The sequence below is a fragment of the Acanthopagrus latus genome, chromosome 19 (assembly GCF_904848185.1).
Source record: "Acanthopagrus latus isolate v.2019 chromosome 19, fAcaLat1.1, whole genome shotgun sequence".
In the NCBI taxonomy this organism is placed as follows: Eukaryota; Metazoa; Chordata; class Actinopteri; order Spariformes; family Sparidae; genus Acanthopagrus; species Acanthopagrus latus.
Window position 1 is genome coordinate 17,679,856 of NC_051057.1, and position 20,836 is coordinate 17,700,691.

The 20,836-nt window shown below is 42.9% G+C and overlaps 1 protein-coding gene across 4 annotated transcripts in view; it reads right to left on the reverse strand.

Moving 5' to 3' along the window:
* The window catches only part of LOC119008657 (sodium/hydrogen exchanger 9-like), a 67,086-nt gene that overhangs the window by 25,700 nt on the left and 20,550 nt on the right, over positions 1-20,836 (reverse strand). For 3 of the 4 annotated variants that reach the window (XR_005071477.1, XR_005071478.1, XM_037079213.1), the window contains exons 8-12: positions 19,948-20,053; positions 15,550-15,638; positions 14,195-14,308; positions 9,811-9,922; positions 8,791-8,944 (exon numbers count right to left, since the gene is read on the reverse strand). Coding sequence is in view for 2 of the 4 variants with exons in the window: in XM_037079213.1 (XP_036935108.1) it covers positions 8,791-8,944; positions 9,811-9,922; positions 14,195-14,308; positions 15,550-15,638; positions 19,948-20,053 (575 nt within the window). In the remaining 2 variants the exon portion in view is untranslated. The remainder of the gene's footprint in view (positions 1-8,790; positions 8,945-9,810; positions 9,923-14,194; positions 14,309-15,549; positions 15,639-19,947; positions 20,054-20,836) is intronic. The other variant, XM_037079214.1, reaches the window with a different exon arrangement.

Genomic DNA, 20,836 nt, shown 5'->3' on the forward strand with positions numbered 1-20,836 from the left:
GGGACTGTTTCGACTACGCTTTCTATCTCTACCTCCGCGGCTCTCTGCAGTGTTGCAAATTTAGCCCCATCAGTACCATCCATCAAACCTCATTACCAATTTGCCGCTCCCTCTGAGGACTCCATGCAGGCCACACTCTTAAAGCTTTGTTCATCCACCGGTGGAGTGGAAAAAAGTGCACGCTGTTGTGTGTGTTTGCATTTATGCATGTGTGAGACAGTGCGCGGCAGAGGCACCCCGTGTCTGTTTTATTATTCATACTCATGTGTGGATCCTCTTTCAGCCCACAGACACCTGCCAGAGACACACACAGCACATACTGATGTTTTGCTATACCGCTCCGGTCTCTCCAGTGGCTCTCTGAGACCGTCCTAAAACAATGAGTTTAAAAATAAATCTCGAGAAACCACTTTACGTCTGTGCGTATCTCATTTGCATGTGGTGTTCATGCAAAATTCCCGAGCCCTATCGCCCATCATGGCTCCACGCAAGCAGACACACACACACGCACGCACACAAGTGGGCTCTTTTATTGCCCTGATGCTCTTTTTAATGGTCCTCCACCTCCCTCTCTGTATTGACGTCACATCCATTAGGCCGTGCCTCTGGGCCTTTTTAGCGGAGGCTGCAGCACAGGACTCGAATGTAGGAGACCTCCGTCCAGAGTCAATCTCCACCTGATAAACTCGCCGTACTGGCTGAGCCGACAGACACGGTTACCACGGCAATCTGTTCAGTCTCCCCGCACAACGCCATGGCTATCAATCCACCGTGAGAGGAAACCCATTGAATTGTGTGTCGGAGGGGAGAGCGTCGCGTTAACGGTGGCACGTGCACTCAATGAGCGCTCAAGCTCTCACCTGTTTATTGTCTGCACACGAACACACACACACACGCGCACACACTCACACACAGCTCAACTATCAACACACATAGGAGTGGTGATAGTCAAGCTGAAAGACGACTATCTGTATCTGGTGCCACAGAGTGTAACCCTGGCAGGCTAATGTGAAGAGATAACGTTTCACGTCTGATCAGCATCAGAATCATAATTCACTGGCTTTACCCAGCATCCATCTCACTCTACTCCCAACAGCAACGTCCTCAATTAAGGGCCCACTTACCCTATGAGCAAGCCTCTTTTTAGACCCTGAATGTTGCACTGAAGTCTCAGCAGCACCCTACAGCCCTACAAAGCGCACTGACTGACTCTTTTCCCCTTCATGAATATAGAATGAATGTAAAGTAGGCTCCATAGGCAACTTCAGCCAAAGCAAAACAGAGTAAGCTGCACTGGAGTGGTGACAACGCTGTGCTGCCTGGCATGCCGTAGACAGAAATGGCAAATGGATGGACGAAGATGGGCTGAATTTTGATGGCAGAGTCTTTTCCCCCCGACTGAGAAAAGATCCTTCTGAAATGTTAAAACGATGCTCGCTTCTTCAACACTCAGGAGACATAATCAATGGCCGGCGCGGCTGGCTGAACTTGCAGCGCTCCACTGTGACTTAGTGCTGCACATCTAAACCCTGTCGCCAACTGGAGCTGAGCTCAATGTAATGAGAAATGAGACTTAACTTTCAGCACAGCGAGGGGGGGAAAATCACAGGGGAAGAAGAAAAGAAGAGAGAGAGAGAGAGAGAGAGAGAGAGAGAGAGAGAGAGAGGGAGGGAAGAAAGGGAAGAACTACAGGTTGTTTTGATAAATAATGGCAACCAAGTGTCGTGGGAGCTGTAATATAGCTGCAATCCATCACAGGATCATCACTCTACATTAATAATGAATGTGTTCTGTAGAAATAACAACAGATGCATTTTGCCTGACGAAATGTCACCTGAGCATATTGATCCATCCATGAAGGGACAAAAGAAAATGAAGGATAATTTCACAAGTTTTCTCGTTTGGTAAGTTATCGCACAACAAAGTTCGCTTTGTGACTGACATGAAAGAATATGTAACGTGTTTAAAGCCAGACAGAAGAGCCTTTGTTCCCCAAGTTCCAAAGTCGTCCCTTGCTGTAGATTGGTTTTCTAATTCACGCTTCTTATATTTTCCATTTCCCTTTGTCACAAACCGATCCCTTTTGACTGGACAGAATAAAGAATATACCAATGAAGGAGTGAAGTCTTTTGCCTCCATCTTCCTCTTATTGTCTCTTTTCCTTATCAGTAGGGGCGAAACGATGCAGGAGCCATTCATCTTTGGGGCCTTTTGAAGTATCTTCCATCCAATCAGGTTGACATCTTTTTATTATGGGCAGTGTGTATTTGCCTGTGTACACGAGGATATGTGAGTGACTTTCCCCTCTCCTTCAGTTGGCTACGCCTATATATCAAGGAGGAGGAGGAGGAGGGGTGTGTGTGTGTGTGAGTGTGTGGCCATATTCTTGTATTACACAGTCCCCACAATTGGAAAAATGTTATCACAGCTCTACAGGCAGATGGAAGTCAAAAAAGAGCGGGCAAGTGGGTAAGAGAGAGCGAGCGATAAGAGGTCAGTGGGGCATGAGGGAGAGTGAGTGACATCAGAGACATGGTTTTCCACCCGTCCATCTGTCCACTCAAAACAAACAGGCCAGTCATTAGCAGGGCTCCAGCTGTTACGTCTTAGCCTCCAAGTTTTCAACACTGCTCATTTCTGTGAGCACGTACGTAGACACACACACAAGCGCTGCAGCGTAGTGCAAGGTCTCATGACTGGCCGACACTAGTTGCCCCCAAGTAACAACCATGACATATTTGGATATGAGATCATCTCACAAAACTTTAAAGGGGAAATGGCTTGCATGTGGGCTCTATCATCGCTCTCGCTCCATGGAGTATGCAAATTGACAAGTTAAAAATCCTGCTGCCATGCCACGCTGGCTGAGGCCGTACATTATGCTGATTATAAGCAGGTATTGATCACGTTAACCATCCTCGTTTAGACTTGTATGCTAACATTCTATTAGCCAATTAGCTTATCATCTCTGTTATCTGTTAGTTCTGTTAACTTTATCAGCTCTGTTAGCTGTAAGCTATTACCTCTTTTAGCTGTCTGCTCTGGTAGCTGAGAGTTTTTAAATATCTTTTAGCTGTTTGCTTGGTAGCTCTAAACAATCACAAAGTTAGTTTTCAAGATATTTCACACTCAGCCTGCTGGTGATACTATGATGAAAAGTCAGAAGATCACAGATATCAGTATGATTTATCCACCATGAATGCCTATCCAAAAATCGGGTATCTGTTCAATAGTCTTTAAGATATTTCTGTCAGCAAAAATGTGATTCAAATATGTAGCAAAGTGACATACTGCAGTAAGCACACAGCAAAGGCATAAGACCTTGTGATCACTACCATACATTTAAAGCTACTGCTACCACAAAAAAATAGGTAAGCACATGTTATGCCAAAAGCAAACTATTAGTCTGAGTTTGGCTGAGGAAAGATAATGATATTCAAACTGAAAGGGCTTGAAGAAGACATAACTGGCCAACGTTCAAAGCTGAGGGGCCCCCAGACTGCTCACTGTGACTGGGTCTCAGATCTCCCCAGGGGTGCCCTGTCACCTCCAGCCCTCATCAAAGCCAGGGAGACAGACCGAGACTGAGAACCGGCAGTGTGACATTGTGTGCGGGTGTCTGGGTCTTCGCGATACGGCTTGGGCATAGAGGTACATGGGCAAAAGAAAAAGACAAAGACAGAAACAAATAGAACACTGAAGTATGGATCCTACTTTACACTTTGACATGTTGCCATTTGTTATAATTTGCTGATGTTGTGTTGCAGCTGACTGGTCGCGAGGCACTGTCAATTCGTAACACTCAAGAAATATGAGTCTATACAATTCATTAGTCTATATTTTGGGCATATTACTGATACTCAGATTTGAATAACACTTGAAAAAATCAGTTTGAAAAGCTTTAGTGGACTTCAGAGAACAGTGTGTATATCACATCAACACACATGCCAGGTGTCCAATTACAAATAGTGGTTCTGAACACAGAAACATACTTAGGGCTGTTTTCCATGCTGATACAAAGCTGGGAGAGGCACAAATTTGGGCAGATTGCCAACTTCATCAGGGCACAAGGCAACTTGTTGCCCTCATGGCCCTGTTTGTTTTCATAGCTCCAAACAAGGGTGGAGCACTCTGCATACACACAAGCAGTCTGTGTATGTGGTGGGGTGCACACACAAAAACCTATTCAATGTTACATCAAACTGTTTCATTGTTTGCCCCCTAGCAAACTTTGACAATTTTTTGGAAAGTCTTTTCCAAACAATAAGCAATATGTGTAAGCCATTTTCAAAAGTTAAGCATTTCAAAAAACATGAACAATACAAAACTTTATCACAATAATCCAAATATTAAATGTGAGATTTGGTTAACAATCCTATCCTATAAATCCTTTTCGTATCAATTTGGGATCTCGACCCGTCCAGAGACTTATATCATGCTGGACGAGTTGCATTGAGCCATTTTGTGCTTTACTTTACATTTGTTTTTTTGTGTTCCCCAAGTTCCCCATCTACTATCACTCTTTTAGGAGAATGCTGATATGATGTTTTGCTGTAATTCTCCAGAAACGTTTCTGGACTATGAAACATCACCAGAATTTCCACTGGCATCGGTGTGAGACGATGCCATAATAATTGCTGAAATAAGCTAATATAATTCAGCTGATCAGCTACAACCAAAAATCCACTGAAACCTCCGTATATTGATCAAGTGTTGCTAATTCTGAACAGTTCATTAGTTGGTTGAGCTCGCAGTTGCACTTGAATGATTTAGGTTTGTTTTTTTTCCACCATTAGTTTTTCCATTATTTCTTCCACATTGGACTAGATGGGTATAATCTGTTCCAAAGTCTGTATTTGCCTCCTGCGGAGCAAAACGACCATTAACTGACAAGTGTGTGGGTTTGAGCATGGGAAAGCAAATGCCCGGGAGGCTGGTGTGAAGCAACAAGCATGACAATGCAGAGGAGCAGCAGAGAACCGGGGAGAAAAGAAAAACGCCAATTATCCAGTTTCATGGTGTGTTGCGTTTGGATATATCAATAATTACTATCAATTGCACAATACAGGAACATAGTATTTTCATTACTGTATGCAGTTTAGTGAAAATAATCACTTTATATTGCGGCGGCATGATGAAACTCTCAAGTGTGGGCAATAATGCACCTTGAAATTGAGACTGAAATAGAGAGGAAAAGAGGAGAGGCAGACAGTCTGGGCTTTAGAAGCACATTTTGTCTCGCGTTCTGAAGCCTGCAAGTCCGAGGCTAAGGCAGTATTTATTTTGTTTTCACTCTGTGGTTCTCGTCTCGTTTGAGCCTCGACCATCTATCGAAACATGAAGCACGTGCATTTCACATTGCAGTTTGAAAGGCAGCTCAGCATTTCTGTGTTTGTGGCAGTGAGAGTCTTAAGATAGCAGAATACTGGGACAAACGAGACCACGGTACCTTGGTATGTTTTTCATTTCAGCCTCACTTGCAAAAGATCGATTTTCTTTCCTTCTTGAATTCTGGTGCCCACTTTGTGGTTGGAAACTTTCTTTTCTTGTTCCCGTCTAGATTATCTGGTAACACAGGGCGGGATGAAAGCGATAAAGCCAGCATACGTACCACATTGATAAAAAGGACGTTCCGCTTTTCAGTCAGTTTTTTCTGTTTGTGCATCTGTTTGCACTGACTGACCTTTTGCCCACTCTAATCTCTTCAGGTTTTGCATTTCAAATCACTGGCAGACAGATAATCATCACCACTTCCTGTCCTCACTGTGTGAAAGTGCAGACTGGCTTACTTTACTGCACCCACACACAAACACCCAGCATCTATTACCTGTGATACCAGCTTTATTCGACAAATTTCACAAAAGTGGAAACAAAAGACTTTTTACTGCCTCTTTGTTTTTCATTTGATGCCTGCAGTTGCAGGTCTTTTGAGGTAGCTATATGGGTTAAAAAAAAAAACTGTACCAGAGTAATTTCACATGGAGTACAACTTTCAAAGACTCCTTCACAAAACCATTTCAGAGATGGAATGGAAGTTAAATTTGCTCCAGGTGAAGAGATGTAATGTATTATTCACCGAAAATGCAGTCTTTCAAAGTTGCTGCTCGCCCCTTCACTTCATACAATCAGATGAAGGAAGGGAGACGAGGAGCGAAGCAGAGGTGGGAGTTTGGGAAGGGAGGAAAACAGAGCTATTCTCTGAAACATGACAACCCTGAAGGCTCGACGCAGTGTACTGTGATGGACTCCAGAGATGGAATGACTACCCTCAAAGACAGAAATGTCAAGGGGATAGAAATGTGCAGTCAAAAGCAGCCGCGTTATTCAGGACTGATATCGACAGGTACTGTATTCACACAGCGTATACATGGAAGGAGGATGGGTGTCAGAAACTGTAAAGATGTAAAGGAAAAAGGCTTCTCACAGTGAATAGTAATCAAGTTTTGAACTTATGCTGCATCCTAAGGGCTGCAAACGTTTAAAAAAATATGTGACATAACTTAAAGACCCTTGAGACCTATTTTTTTTCCAACATTGTTGACTTCTGCCAACAAATAAGATGAAAATCATCAGGCTCCAAAGTGTTAAATTATATTTTTTCATGTGAAAGATGGTTACATAAAAGGTTATTTCATAAATTTGTATAATCAAATGTGCGCTCTTTCAGGGATTGCGCAATGAAGGGCTGAATGACTTCAAAGCAGTTCAGTTATTCGTGTTACAATGAAGAAATCTTTGTCTCCCTGACACAAAAGAGGGAAGAACAACGACAAAAAAGCATCGATACTGGTGTCATCGCAAAATGTTACTTTGAATAAATTTGATAACCGTCAGCCAAGAATTTCTGTTCAGTGAATCTGTAGCTATCAGCTATGGGCTCCTCCATGGACAACATCATTTTCAACTCGCTATTTTATGTGACACATTTTTGTATGTGTGTTTTGTTTTCACTTTTCTCACTTGTATCATGGGCTGATCAGAATATAGTTGTTGACAGCTGTTGTTTATGTTCCCAGAAAGATTTTTTATGCAATTTTTAGAGTCTTTTGTCCCCTAAAAAAATGTGTTTTTTCTTACTTATCACTTCATCTGGATGTTTGACCGTCGCAGTGCAGAATGATGTCGAAGCAGAGTTTGACATAAATGGCTGTTTTAAATTCGTCGTTCTTTGCTCACCTCAAACTCCTACAGATACATCTCAGTACATACAACTGTGTTTTTGTAACATCAAATCTAGTCTGGAGGTTTCTACTGAGACATACTGCATATTCATAATTTTAACTTTTTATTAAGTGAGAAGGAGTGAAAATAATTTCAATACCCGATATTTGTGTGTGTGTGTGTGTGTGTATGCATGATATTATTAGTATCATTCCAATAAGAGCATTTTTAAAAAATATCCTGAGGGATGACTGGAGGGGATCTGTAACTTTAAGAAGTTTTTAATGTTTGTTTGAAATACTTGAAGATTTGAAGCCCTGTTTTCTCGAGATTTAAAGACGGGCAACAAAGGCTCATAAACACATCATGAAGCAGGAGTCAGTGGGTGTTTAAATGCTGTCACTAAGTGTAGAGGCAGGGTAGAGAGACAATAACAGAAAAAAACATTCATACTTTATTATTTTTTATAATTCACTGGCAACGAATAGTAAGTCACCCTTTGGGGTTTCAGACAGATTTTACCAGCATGTTGGAAGTTGTTTACGGTTCGGTTTTGGTGAAGATAGGCTCTATAAACAACAGAGCAACTGACACAGAGCGAAAGTGATTGAGGAAGCAAATCTATGGCCTGGGGCCATTTTATAGAGATATCGGTTCCTCGTCTGGTTCATAAATGTTAGTGTTATAATGAATTGAAGCTTATTTGGCTGTAAAAGCTCAAACAAACAACTTGGCAGATTGAATCACCAAAGCCAATCTGCAATTCATTAACAATAGAGTGGCTCCAGGTTTTGTTTCACATCACAAATTGCTTCATTGTCTGTCTTGTAGCTCTGAGGGAGGACATTTTATTGTTCAGAGACAAGCCAGGGTATGCACTTTTGGATACACTGTATATTGCATGCCTCATTATATTGTAGTATATTTCGTCTTTTTATGTTTTTACTTTTAAAAGTGGATTTTTTTTCTCATCAGGGCTTTTTCTTTTCTTCTGCTGTTCTATTTCTCTTCCATTTCTACCCGGCTTTACAGACAGACACTGGAGACTGAAAAGCACTGCCTTGAAAGACTGTGGGAGTCAATTATACTACTGTGATCTGGGCCATAGATTACATTTTAATAATATAAGTATCTAATTACTGCCATGCATCCTTCACGCCTCTTCTGCACTCCTTAGTCATTATCGCCCACTGGCCTCGAATTACACATAGTACGCAGACTTTAAAAGAAAAAGCATGAACCCGCTTTGTGTTCTCATTATGTTGCCACAGTACGCTAGTTTGTATAGACAGGTTTACAGCGTGGCAAGCTGCAATTTAATACTATCTCCTCTGTAACATGTTTCGAGGGACCTGTAGCCCCGCTTTGCCCTGTGCACCAGCTGTGCAAGTCACTAATAGAGGGCAGAGCTGGAGCACACACGCAGAGCTAAGTGCCTGCGTATGACTGAGCGGCAAGGGGACGAGGGATAGGCAGAATCCAAACATGCAGAGAAAAGCCTCACCAAAAAAACAGCAGCACATTATGTGAGCTGAATATTTAATGTGAGCGTCTAATTAAGCTGCATCTGTCTGCATGTGTGAGAGACTCAGAGAGATTGGTGTCAGTCGGCGAGGTGTTAGCACTAACCTGATGTTCAGACAGCGCAGCATGGGGTCGGCGGCCGTACCCAACACCCAGATGGTGAAGCCGATCACTAGCAGCGTGGTGGTGAAGATGGTGCGTCTCACTTCCGTGGACGTGTCTCTTGCGGCCAGGCTGAACGCCACGGCCCCCCTCATGCCTGGGAGCAGAGGAGACATGTCAGAGCAAACAGCTGGATCCATCAAACTAGCAGACGACCATCTAGCTACCAGTTAATTTGAGAAAGGAGGGACTGTTATTGACCAGCATGTACCTCCAAAGAACAAACTTCTAGGCTGCTGCACAGTGGTGACATAATGCTGAAAGCCAAAAACATTTCCCAGAGCAAATTTATGGGAAACTGATAGGGGAGGTGGTGGTGATGGGGGACTTTTTGAAAAATAGCAAGACAAGGGCTTTTTTTTTTTTTTACAAAGAAACCATCTTATGTAAGAGGTAAAGTGGGTCAGGCAGGCAGTGAAACATGCTGCTGCTGCACTACCCTACATCACTCCACATCAAACACTCCTTTCCCCCTGCATCATCAAGCCACCCAGTGCTTCAGCCATTAGTCTGGGAGACTGAAACAAGCCGATGCTTTATTTACTCGAAATAAAGCGACAAAAACAGAAAAGGCTGAGAGTGAGGTACTTTAAAGAGAAAGATTCACGCAAAAACCTCGTCTCTAATGAGGGTGGTGAATTATTGTAACGCCTGAGGATGGTGCCCTGTCTTTGTGTCCAACTATCTGCCTTTCCACACATACGCTGACCAACTCACACGTCTTCCACAGGGAACACATTCTCTCAGCATCCTCACTAATACCATCAGCTGCAGGCGGTGAAGAGGATGGAATAATTTAGTTTCCATTGGAAACTGATGAATTGGGGTAAAAGTTTTCCTTTTTCAATTCCTCGCAGCAACCATGCAGAACTCAGTGATGTGGTCAGCCAAAAATGCAAAATATTGCAACAAATGAAAACTAAATCACAGTAAATTATGTTAGTAGGATCTTAAAAGCCTCACCTGCAAACATCATGAAGTGCTGGAAGGTGCGAGGTATCTTGGTTGTGCGTCCCAGGTTCAGGAGGAATGACAGTGGGTAGATGTTGCAGGCTCTTGATATAAAGATGGAGAGCTGTTTGTATGGAGCATAGATTAAGGAGTATACACACAGGCTGGAGCACACTCATGAGTAAGCAGGGTTCTTGTTCATTTTAGAATTGATTTTAAGATTGTACTGATCACTTTTAAAGCTAGTCTGGGTGTCCAGCAGCAATGTTAACCCCAGATGAGCCTGCTGGCATCCAGATCTGCAGGAGAGACTCTTCATGCCGTTGCTTTAATCTAAAGATGATTGCGCTTCTATAATCGGTGCGACTCGGCTTTGGAATGACATGCCTGAGGAGACAAAGCTCACAGAACCAGAGACTTACTTTTAATCACTTCTTAAAACCCATTGTTTTCAACTTGCTTTCATGTGAAGTCAATTTTTTATTGCTTTCATTCTTTTTATCAGTGCATATTCATACATTAATGCATGTGTATAGGTCCTGTTTGTGCATATAGAGGAAGGGGCCCGCTCCAAACTGTTCCCACAAGGTTGGGAGCATGGAATTGTCCAAAATGTTTTGGTATCCTGAAGCATTCAATGTTCCTTTCACTGGAACTAAGGGGCCAAGCCCAGCTCCTGAAAAACAACCCCATACCATAATTCCTCCTCCACCAAATTTCACAGTTGGCACAATGCAATCTGAAATGTACCGTTCTCCTGGCAACCTCCAAACCCAGACTCGTCCATCAGATTGCCAGATGGAAAAGCGTGATTCATCACTCCAGAGAACGCGTCTCCACTGCTCTAGAGGCCAGTGACGGCGTGCTTTACACCATTGCATCCGACGCCTTGCATTGCACTTGGTGATGTGTGGCTTGGCTGCAGCTGCTCGGCCATGGAAACCCATTCCATGAAGCTCTCTGCGTACTGTACTTGGGCTAATCTGAAGGTCACATGAAGTTTGTAGCTCTCTAGCAATTGACTGTGCAGAAAGTCGGCGACCTCTTTGCACTATGTGTATTCCGGACCAGCGCTTGTAAAAGAAATAACAACAGATTTATTTACATAAGCAACACAGATATGATAATGAGCGGGGAGACGTGGTCAGAAAAGGTTTTCTATTCTTCAGTGAGAACTTTTTATTTTCTGTTAGTAAACCTAGTGGCATGCTAGCTATCGTTAACCTCGAGGGGCTAGATTATTTCTCTCATTGGTTGTTTTGGTTTGATTTTAAATCAAAAATATCAAACAATTTTGATATTATTGGATGGCAGAAAATGAGTCTGTGAACAGTTCAGGAGGCTTAAGACTGGATCTGTAAACCCCCTCATATTACCAGATAATCCACGCTGAACACCATGTTTTAAACGGGCTCTGAACTGGTGATGGTTAATTCCATGTTAAATACAAAAGCGCAAATTCTTGGTGAGATCAGGCCGTTAAAGTACACCCATGAATATTAACAGACGTGCACGTGCACACACACATAAAAAAGATAATCTCTGAGAACTTCCTGTTTAGGATGCAAACACAGCAGTGTGGCACCAAGCCGAGGCATGAAGCCAATCAGGCTCTGCCAGCTGTCTCTGCCCTCCACACACACTTTGATGTTTCACATAGGATGGCACTGAATGCTAAGTGTCCTGGGCAGCAGTTAGGGAGAGGATATCTGTGCAATTATCGGGGACATAGCTGCCATCCTGGATACACTTTACATCTTTTGTCAAACTTTCAGAAGAAGTTGCTGTAGCCCTGTATGACCTCCTACGCTCATGTGAGCCTGAAATCCTCCAGTAGGTTGTTATTAGTGGCACCCACGAAAAGGCTATAAGGATTTGTACTCTTTTAAAGAAAATGTTCTTTTGAATTTTGGTGCAGGAAAATTGTCTATGCAGACAGGTACCACTGCTTTTAGTACCATTGGGAGAAAGGATTTCAGCTATTCTACAGTAAGTCCAAATATGACGCCTGGAATAATAACAGGACCAATATCTTAGGCAGGGGACCTTAGTCTGACAGGGCTATTACTAAAACAGAGCCACCACACAGTCAATATTAGATTCTCATGCACCCTATGGATTTTCAAAAGCAATATCCTGCTCCCAAAAGCAGTCATTTCTCTTTATCAAAGGCCTCTGAGCTATTTGAAAGGAGGTAATTAAGCACTTTCATCTCAGCCTCATTTCCAACATAGCCCATCTCCATTGTCACTGGCAAAGGCTGAAAGCTATGGCGATTAAAATCTACTGCGTAACCAAAGAGCGATTAACAAGGCTGAATCACTCGGGCTATTTCATTTTTATAGACAGTTTTAGCACTGAACAAGAGGACTGCGACCTCCATTTATTCCTGTTTGCACATCCGGGTCAGCTTCCAGACAGATTTCTTTTTTTTTTGTTATGGAAGCAAAATGACAAACCTAAACAGGCTCTGCGCTCAAGTCAAACATTTTCTCCCTGGCAGCCCCCCTCACGCTGAACACAAGACTGGACTGAGGACTGGAAAAGGAATCTGCTTGCTCGACTCTTTCCCTGCCTCCTTTGACCCTACGGTGGAAGATGGATTGTAATAATAATTGCCGGCCATCTGGGCACTGGACTGTGAAAGAACAGCTCCTTGGAGTGCAGCCACCGGAGTCTCTCCTCAGGCATACGCTATGGTCATGCCAGCTTTCAGGCAAAGACAATTGCAGCCAGCAGCCCATTACTACCCCTCCGCTCCCTTCGGGAAGTAAAGCTGATGGATACAACAACAGCTGTGGATGAGACATCTGTTATGGTAGTATAACTTAAACATGTGGTGACTATCATTAAGGGGCTGACGGCTTTTTGATAACGCAACATGTATTGCAGCTGCATTGCATTTGGGACTGCAGAGGCTCCTGTCAGAGATTTCTGCCTGTATGGTTTTTGAGTCTGGGGGCAAAATATAAAGTCTGAGAAGCTTTTGCTCTTTGATTCTGAGCAATTTTTCCCTCAAACTGATATCTAATGTTGATGATTTAGAAGGCTGTGCTTTCTTAATCTTTCAAACTACACTGAAATAAACTGGATGTATCTGAATGTTATGTCAAACTGTCTACTAGGAATGCAACTAATGATTACTTTCACTATCAATTAATCTGTCAACTACTTTTCTGATTATTCAATAAACCATTTAGTCAGAAATTATTAAAAACATGCTCATGCTGAACTGCATGTTTTGTTTGAAAACAGCCAAAACCCCAAAGAAATCTAACAACAGCGATATAAAACTGATAAAAGCTGTCAATCATTTACGTTTGAGAGGCTGCAAATGTTGACATGTTGGCATTTTGTTTGAAGGATGAGTTCAACCAGAAATGAAGTTTTGTAGTCTAAAAAGAATTTCTGGAGATTCAGAGCAAAACAGCTTTATTTACAACCTTGATGCACGGTTTGGGCTCAGTCGACCCACTTCAAACTGGTTGCCCCTTAAAGCTTTTAGCTTAGCAGTTGCAGTTAAGTTGCAGCTTTAATGCAATAACTAAGGGTGTACACAAAGTCTTTTTAAACCTATTTCAGCTTCTAAAGCCTTGGATTACGCCGGACAATCTGTATGGAGCCACTTTATGTCTGTTATGGTTGTTTGTTAACATTGTAAAACAACTCCCCAAACCAAAGTGCTGCAATGCTGTTTTGTCATCAAGCTCAATAAATAGGATATAAATATACTATCAACTACAGCGACGACGCCACTAGCCCTTAAACAGCACCTTTTAGAGCAGATATTTTCTTTAACTAGTTAGAGACACCATAACGTACAGCAGAAGGTTCCTACACTAGAGTTTCTAGAGCTAATAAAATGTAATCTTCAACCTCAACAGGGATATGGTGCTTAATCCACTACAAATTAAAGTAGTGTAAGCTTATTTCAAACTGGAAAACATCTTTATTCCACTGAGCTTCGCTCGAGAACAGAAAACAAGCAGTGGAAACAATAATTAAAGGCCTATTTAAATTTATGTTTCATCCGTGTACCTCGGAGCAAACCCTGCACTGCAGCATCTCCATCTGCAGAGATGGGGATCATGGGAGAGTGGCTGGATGGCATTTGCAGAGCTCACCGGATCAAACCTGTGCAATTTAAGTGCTGAGTTTTTTTTTTTAAAGGACTGGGGAAATGACTGCACTGCACTGCAGCAGAGAGGCAAGATAGAAAAGATGAAAACCACTCTGGTCGAATAAGTGGCAGATGATTGTGCAGATAGGGATTATGACAGAAGGTGCAAGAGACAGAACAAAACAAGACAGAACACCATTTCTGTGGTCTGAGTGGGATCCACAAGGCTGAGCAGCAGGGTGTGACGATGCTCCGTCATGTAGCAGAAAAGGATACAAATGCCCCAGAAATGAAGAGGGCTTTAAACACATGGTGAGGAAACGTCAACAATATGTATCCCATGTTGCTGAAGATGAAAATCTCCCCAAGGAAGCTGAAGGCTTCAAAGAGCTGCAAATTATAAAAGGGATTGAGAAGATCATGAGGGAGAAGGTCATCTAAAATGGGGTGGATGGTGTGTGTGTGTGTGTGTGTGTGTGTGTGTGTGTGTGTGTGTGTGTGTGTGTGTGTGTGTGTGTGTGTGTATGTGTGTGTGTGTGTGCGCATGTGTAGGGGGGTGAAAGTGAAGGACTTGGATCATATCTGAAATGGGTAAACAGGCTTAGATTTGTACAAACACAACAAATCCAGCGATGATGTTGCTCCCTGATCCTTTAAGGTACAAAACTCTACACCTCACAGCCATATTGTGATCACGTTTAGCAGGTTTAACAGTTTTTTATCATCATTTTCGCATTAAATAATTCATTTGACACATTTATGGAAGCATGTCAAGAATAAAAGTCAAGACTTAGGAAAAAACAGCAAAGGATAAACCAGGGAGCTTGGTTGCCATTTCCCGCAGATGAAAATAGAATCTGAATGATTTTAATATTTGATTACTGGTTTTTGATATCAAATATTAATTAAGGTCCTTATGCTGTATCTGGATTAAATTAGAGCAGATGTTATGATCTTGTTAATTATTTATTAATTCATGTTTTCATCATTCTCACCAGCTTTGGTTTAAAAAAAAAAAAAAAGATCTAATTGAATAAATGTAACTTTCCCCTAAAGGGCCTCACATATGCAAACATATTTCTCCTGCTAGCTGTTCAACTGGTGTCTGCATATGCTGAATCACTTTGTCTTTTCCTCTGAGAGCTGCAGCTGCATGTATAAATCATAAAAATGTAGATAAAGGCATTCTGCCAAGTAAACATACTGCACCATACATACCCAATCCAATTTATAGGCAGAAGGGTTCGACTGTGTTGCATAGCCTTTTAACAGGCTTCTCTGTGATAAACAGTAAGCTCGACTGTATTGCCGATAATGAATAATAAATGCATAGATGAGTATATGTGCATACTTCTGATTTATCTGCTCCTCTGTGAAGCAGGTACAGTATGACAGTGCGCTGGCCTCCATCTGTGCTCAGCCTTTTAAGCAGATAGCTGGAGACTGGCCTCCCACACAGACACCCACTGGACAACAGGAGCACTAATGGCAATTAATGATTGCTTGTGCATGCATGCAAGGCACAAACATTGGCATCAAAAGGAAGACGTGAATAAAGTGAGTAGACCAGGTGGGGGGAGAAGAGAATGCTGTTTGAAAACAACAGGCTCAATCGCGCTTCATAATCCTACCTGCTTGGTCCTGGTCCTGCCCTCGGAGGATAAATTGTGAACCGTGTACCTCGCCTGGCTCATGCCACAAAACAGCACCGCGACAATACCTGAGGGATAAACAAAGGTGAGTTTTATGAAAACTCAGCACAGGGAATAGAGTTAAACATCCACAACATCTGTTAGCTGTCAACAAATTTTGTGTATAAGTGAGTGTTCTATAGACAGAAGGGAGTCAAACAATGTGCCGCATCTAATTAATACAAAGCAGACAAAATTACTTATACATGCACATGTTATGTAATCATTCTGTGAGAATGTGTAAGTTTGCAGAGCCTTGGGGGTTTCACATGTTGATAACATGCTGTAGGAGGCTCTTCCGTCATAAGAAAATGATCTGTGAAAAGAGCCTTATCTGCGTGGTTCAAATCAAAGCAAATGAATTACTACTAGTTTAGCTCACAAACACAATTTTCAAATGAAACCTTAATGTAACAGTTAAAATATGAGGTATTTTAGCAGAACAAGCCATGTAAGGATCGTCCAAAAAGTCAAAGAATCCAGTTGAATCCTCCTGTGTGCAGCTATTTCTGCGTAAAGTATTTGACACCAGATCAGATCGGCCCAACCCTAGAATCCACCCATTGTCCTGGTTCCAGTGGAGTCCAGCTGTAAAAACAGCTTCATCAAAATGTGCCGTACAGCCCACTTAAAGCATCCTCATGACTGTACTTCCATTTCTGCTCAAGAAACATGAAGCCCTGGGAGTGCTGAATGCTAAAGAATGACATCATCGCTGCAGATCCTGCCAGATGCGGAGGAGCAGAAATTACAAAAAAGGCAAACAAGCAAAAGTACAGAAGGGAAAGAGATGCAGACAAAGACAGGCAGCGCAGCTCCACAGAGAGAGGAAACAGGGTGGGAGTGATTAGGGCCCCTGCTGGCAAAGAGGAGGCTGGCTGGAGCAGGGAGCTGGAATTTGAAACGCAGAGCATGAAAGGTGGGTTGCTGCCGCGCAGGGCATGCTTGCATTGTTGCAGAAATTCAATTTCACATTTCTGCTCCCTCTGCTTAGCGAGAGAATCACAGAAAATGGGAGAATGTGAAATTACTGTGATGGGTAGCAATAGTTAAGAGGATGGAGCTGGCAGTAATAAATACGGCAGCAGAGGAAAGATAGCACCAGTGGTTCAGGCTGCTAAGTGAAGCCAGTCCATTACTCCCTCTCCACCATCCATCTGCACACTAGGATGCTGACCTGTACCTGCACTGTAGCTCCAGTACTCCCTGTTCACTATGTGCTTTCCAGCATTGTCCAACAAAGGCTAATGAAGCATGCCAGCGTGGCAAATCTCCTTTTGGGTTTCCATTTGGTTTAGGGAAAATGACACCACCCTTTGGTTTACACAACACTGACAACGGCAACACATCATCCACCATCCACACAAAGGCTCGACCACACAGGGCTCTTGGCAACAGATGAGATGCATCCCATAATGAGCAGTTTTGAGGGGTGTAAGATTAATGATAGCAGGGCTCACTGTAATGCTGAGGGTCATTAGACGCACCCTCACTAAACTCCGGCAATTAACAGAGACAGAAAGAGCCGCGATTACCAAAGGACACCGGGGAGGACTCCCATCGCTCACCGGGTCACTCTGTATGAGGTGCTGCTTCGCACCAAATGGACCATTAAAGAACAGAAAGCAGTCCACGGATTAGTTCTGTGGGGTTCAATTTTAAAGCAAGATTGCGATATGATTCATTTTTAGGTTACATTACACTGTTCCTTAAATGACTGCACCTGCTTCCTGAGTGTCAAAAGACAGACTGTAAAATCCTATTACTTCTCTATACAGCACTTAATGGTCTCGGGCCTGAATCAGGTCACTTGAGACAGGCTACCTCAGTGTTTCCGGGACCTAAAACCAAGCAAGGTGAGGCCACTTTTAATTCCTATGCTCCCCATCTGTGTAACAATCCTGCTGACTACCTGAGGTCTGCAGTTAGCTTGTTTAAAAATATTAGTTTACCGTGACATTTCAGTAAATTCACCCAAAAATGAAAATAAATATTTTCGAACACTGACTTTGCTGGAAAGTCAGGTGGGTTTTCAGTCAACAAAACATTTCTGGAGCATTGCAACATTTTCCAAAACAACTTACATAGATGGGGAAAAACACAGCTGAAAATACACAGAAAATGGTTCCATAAAGCTTGTGCAGCGTAATCCAAGTGTCTGGAAGCCCTGAGATTCCAAAGTGGTATTTGAGAAGTGAGGTGAAATTTACACCCTTGACATGCGATTACAGTTGACTGATGATGCTCGTGCACATGGATTTTTGTATTGTTTTTGTGCTGTGCTCCACTTGTGTGATGTGAGGCTGGGCGTGGTTTTCTGGTGGGTTATGGTTAGCAGCTTCCTGACACACACACACACACACACACACACACACACACACACCCCTGCAGTGCATCTAATCAGCAGCGCCAGCATATATACCCTGGTCTTCTGTCTGCTCACTGCCAGATTATTACGGATACTCTGCATGGTACATGATCGAATTGTCTCTCGTGTTTTTTTTGGAGTTTTCATCTTACTTTGCCTCTTGTTCGCTCTCTAGAGAAACCTCTACTCTGGACTGCGCTATGTCCCCACACCATGACCCGGCTGCCAGGACCTCTGTCATCAGCATGTGGGCCACCTGTCCACACGCACTAGATCCTTCTAACCTCTACCTGCCCACTATCTCCACCTTCGTGAGTCACCCTCTCAGCTTCACTGGATTCCCCGGCCAGAGCCTGAGCCACCTGCCAACTTAACTGCCTCTGAACTCTAACAAATAGATCCTTTTCAAACCTACTTCCTGTTCTGGTGTCTGCTCCTAGGTTTTAAGCAAGAATACCTACTACTTACTGTACAATTGATCTTAATGACTTTTATAGCACAGAGGGTTTCAGGTCAACATTACATACTTTTACTGCTGGCACTGGAAATACACAACAGAAAAGTTGTATCTGCACTAAAAATATCCAAAGCCCTGCATCAGATAGTTCTGACAATCAGCGCCTAGGCTTTGCTGCGGTGTGCCTCCCACATTGGACAGCAGAGTGGTGGTGTTCTTTATAGACAGTGCATCTGGGTCCAATAGACAAAGGTTATGCTATTTCATTAAAACTGTCTTCTCCTCCTCCACAGACCACAGGGAGTTCTGCCAAGTATGGGAGAGCTCTACAACATCAGCTGAATGAGAGTGCAATCCCTCTGACACAATAAGGGCAGGAGGAACAACAACATGAATGCATGCATATGTACACTACATTCATATTTCAGGACCACATTACAACGAGTCGATAAGGAGCTAGGTGAGGACGATTCCAGGCAGCTCAGCCGAGTATTTGTTATTTCTTTCACACATTATCATTCAAGATTTGAGATGAATCCCTAAACAATACAATAAAAATGCAACCTCTACAAGGCAAGAGGGTCAAGGCAGGTTGTACACAAGGTCCAAGTGCTTCTGGTCTTAGCAGGAAGCCCTAACAACATTATTACATTCTTGCCTTAGCTAGCTGTAGTGCCATGTCCAAACTAAAGGCTGGGACATGTTCAGACAGGAGAAGGCACATACCATTTTAAAATGAGTTATGGGGGTTGAGCCCAGAATGGGATTGGTACCTGCAGTGCCCTGCAGAGAGAAGATGGCTCAATACTTTCTCATCTGTGCATTATTAAATTGCTACAACACCAAAGACTCCCAGATGATATGCATATGTATATGTATGTATGTATGTATGTATGTAAGGGAAAGGCCTGCTAATGCTGGTATGGATTTTAATGAGCAAGATATTTCTTTAGGAGGGAATACTACAGACGTTCATGTGCTAACAACAGAGAATGTGCACACAACATGCACAGGTCTGTGGAATGCCAGTGACCACAGCAACACCTCGAGCCAGCAGAGCGCTACAATCAACAGCTGCTTGTGCCACTGATATTGTGCTGCAGTGAGCGAGTCAGAGCATGCAGTTGGATGATGACACCTGAGGGGAAAGCACTAACATGGCCACACACATAAACACACCCACAACATACAAGTCATAATCAGGGATCACAGACCTTAGAAAAGATCTAAGGACTCTCCAGGCCCAATATTGGCTTAGTGTAAGACACAGGTCATGGTTAACTACTGCTATATCAATGAGAACTAGCAGCCTTTACAGAAGCAGACAGCAGGATACGGCCTACTGTGCTAACTGAGCTGACCACAGCTACAGTTAGCAGCATTTAGCAATTGCTCTGATTATATGCTCCACCTCATTTGTTTTGACAATTTGACAGGTGGCCAATTCTTACATATTGCATCTTTAAACTCAGTTTTTCAAGGATTTCAAAGGTAACCTCCACAGTGAACTCACCTGAAAGTCCAGTGGCCTCAGCTGAGAGGAAGCTGCTCCAGGACAGCAGGAAGAAGACTACTGTTTCCAGCAGTGGATTCTCACCCAGCCGCGTGAATTTGGTGAGGTGGAAAGAGAGTTAAAGATGAACAAGAAGATGGTCATACAGTTTTTAACACTAAGACTAATAAACTGAGGAACCAATGCAAATGTATGCTGTTGCATTTCACTCTCCATCCAGTAGTGAGAGGGCAGAGACAGACTGCAGTATCTGAAACTGCAGAAGGTGCTCACTAAGGCAGGGGATCTGCGCTATCGAGTAAAGCTTACTGTTCACCACACTACACATGTGCTGTTTCAGTGTCCCACATCCTCTCTGGCAATGCTTCCTTGTAAACCATAAAGTAAGAACAGGTGGAGCAACAGAGGTATAGGTTCTGTATTTGTGACTAGATTTAGTGTAAATATTACATTTTGAGAATGCTAATGTTTACAACTGTTGGCTCCTCTGCATTCCTGATCCTTTCTGTAATTAACACAGACAGGTACCGCTGGTAATTAAAAAGATAACTGAGCAAATGTATATCAAAGACAATCTCTTTAAGAAGCTTTCAGTTTGAAGAGATGGCACTAAAGAGCAGGCTGTTGCTATAGTTAGCATCAGCGTAATCTAATAAATGCTCCCTTTGTGCTTTGCTCGCACCCAGAGATTAGTCACTGTAAATAAGAGCTGAGCTGTGCCCCAAACCTCTCATGACACATCCTCATTTTTCATCCTAAAGTCTTATTAGTAGAAGATCAGAGAGAAATGCCGGACAACAGCGCTAGTCGAAAATTCATCAGCAGCTATTGGCTTGATTGACGACCTCTCTGCAACCATTAATGTCACAGGAGCACTTTAGACTCAGCT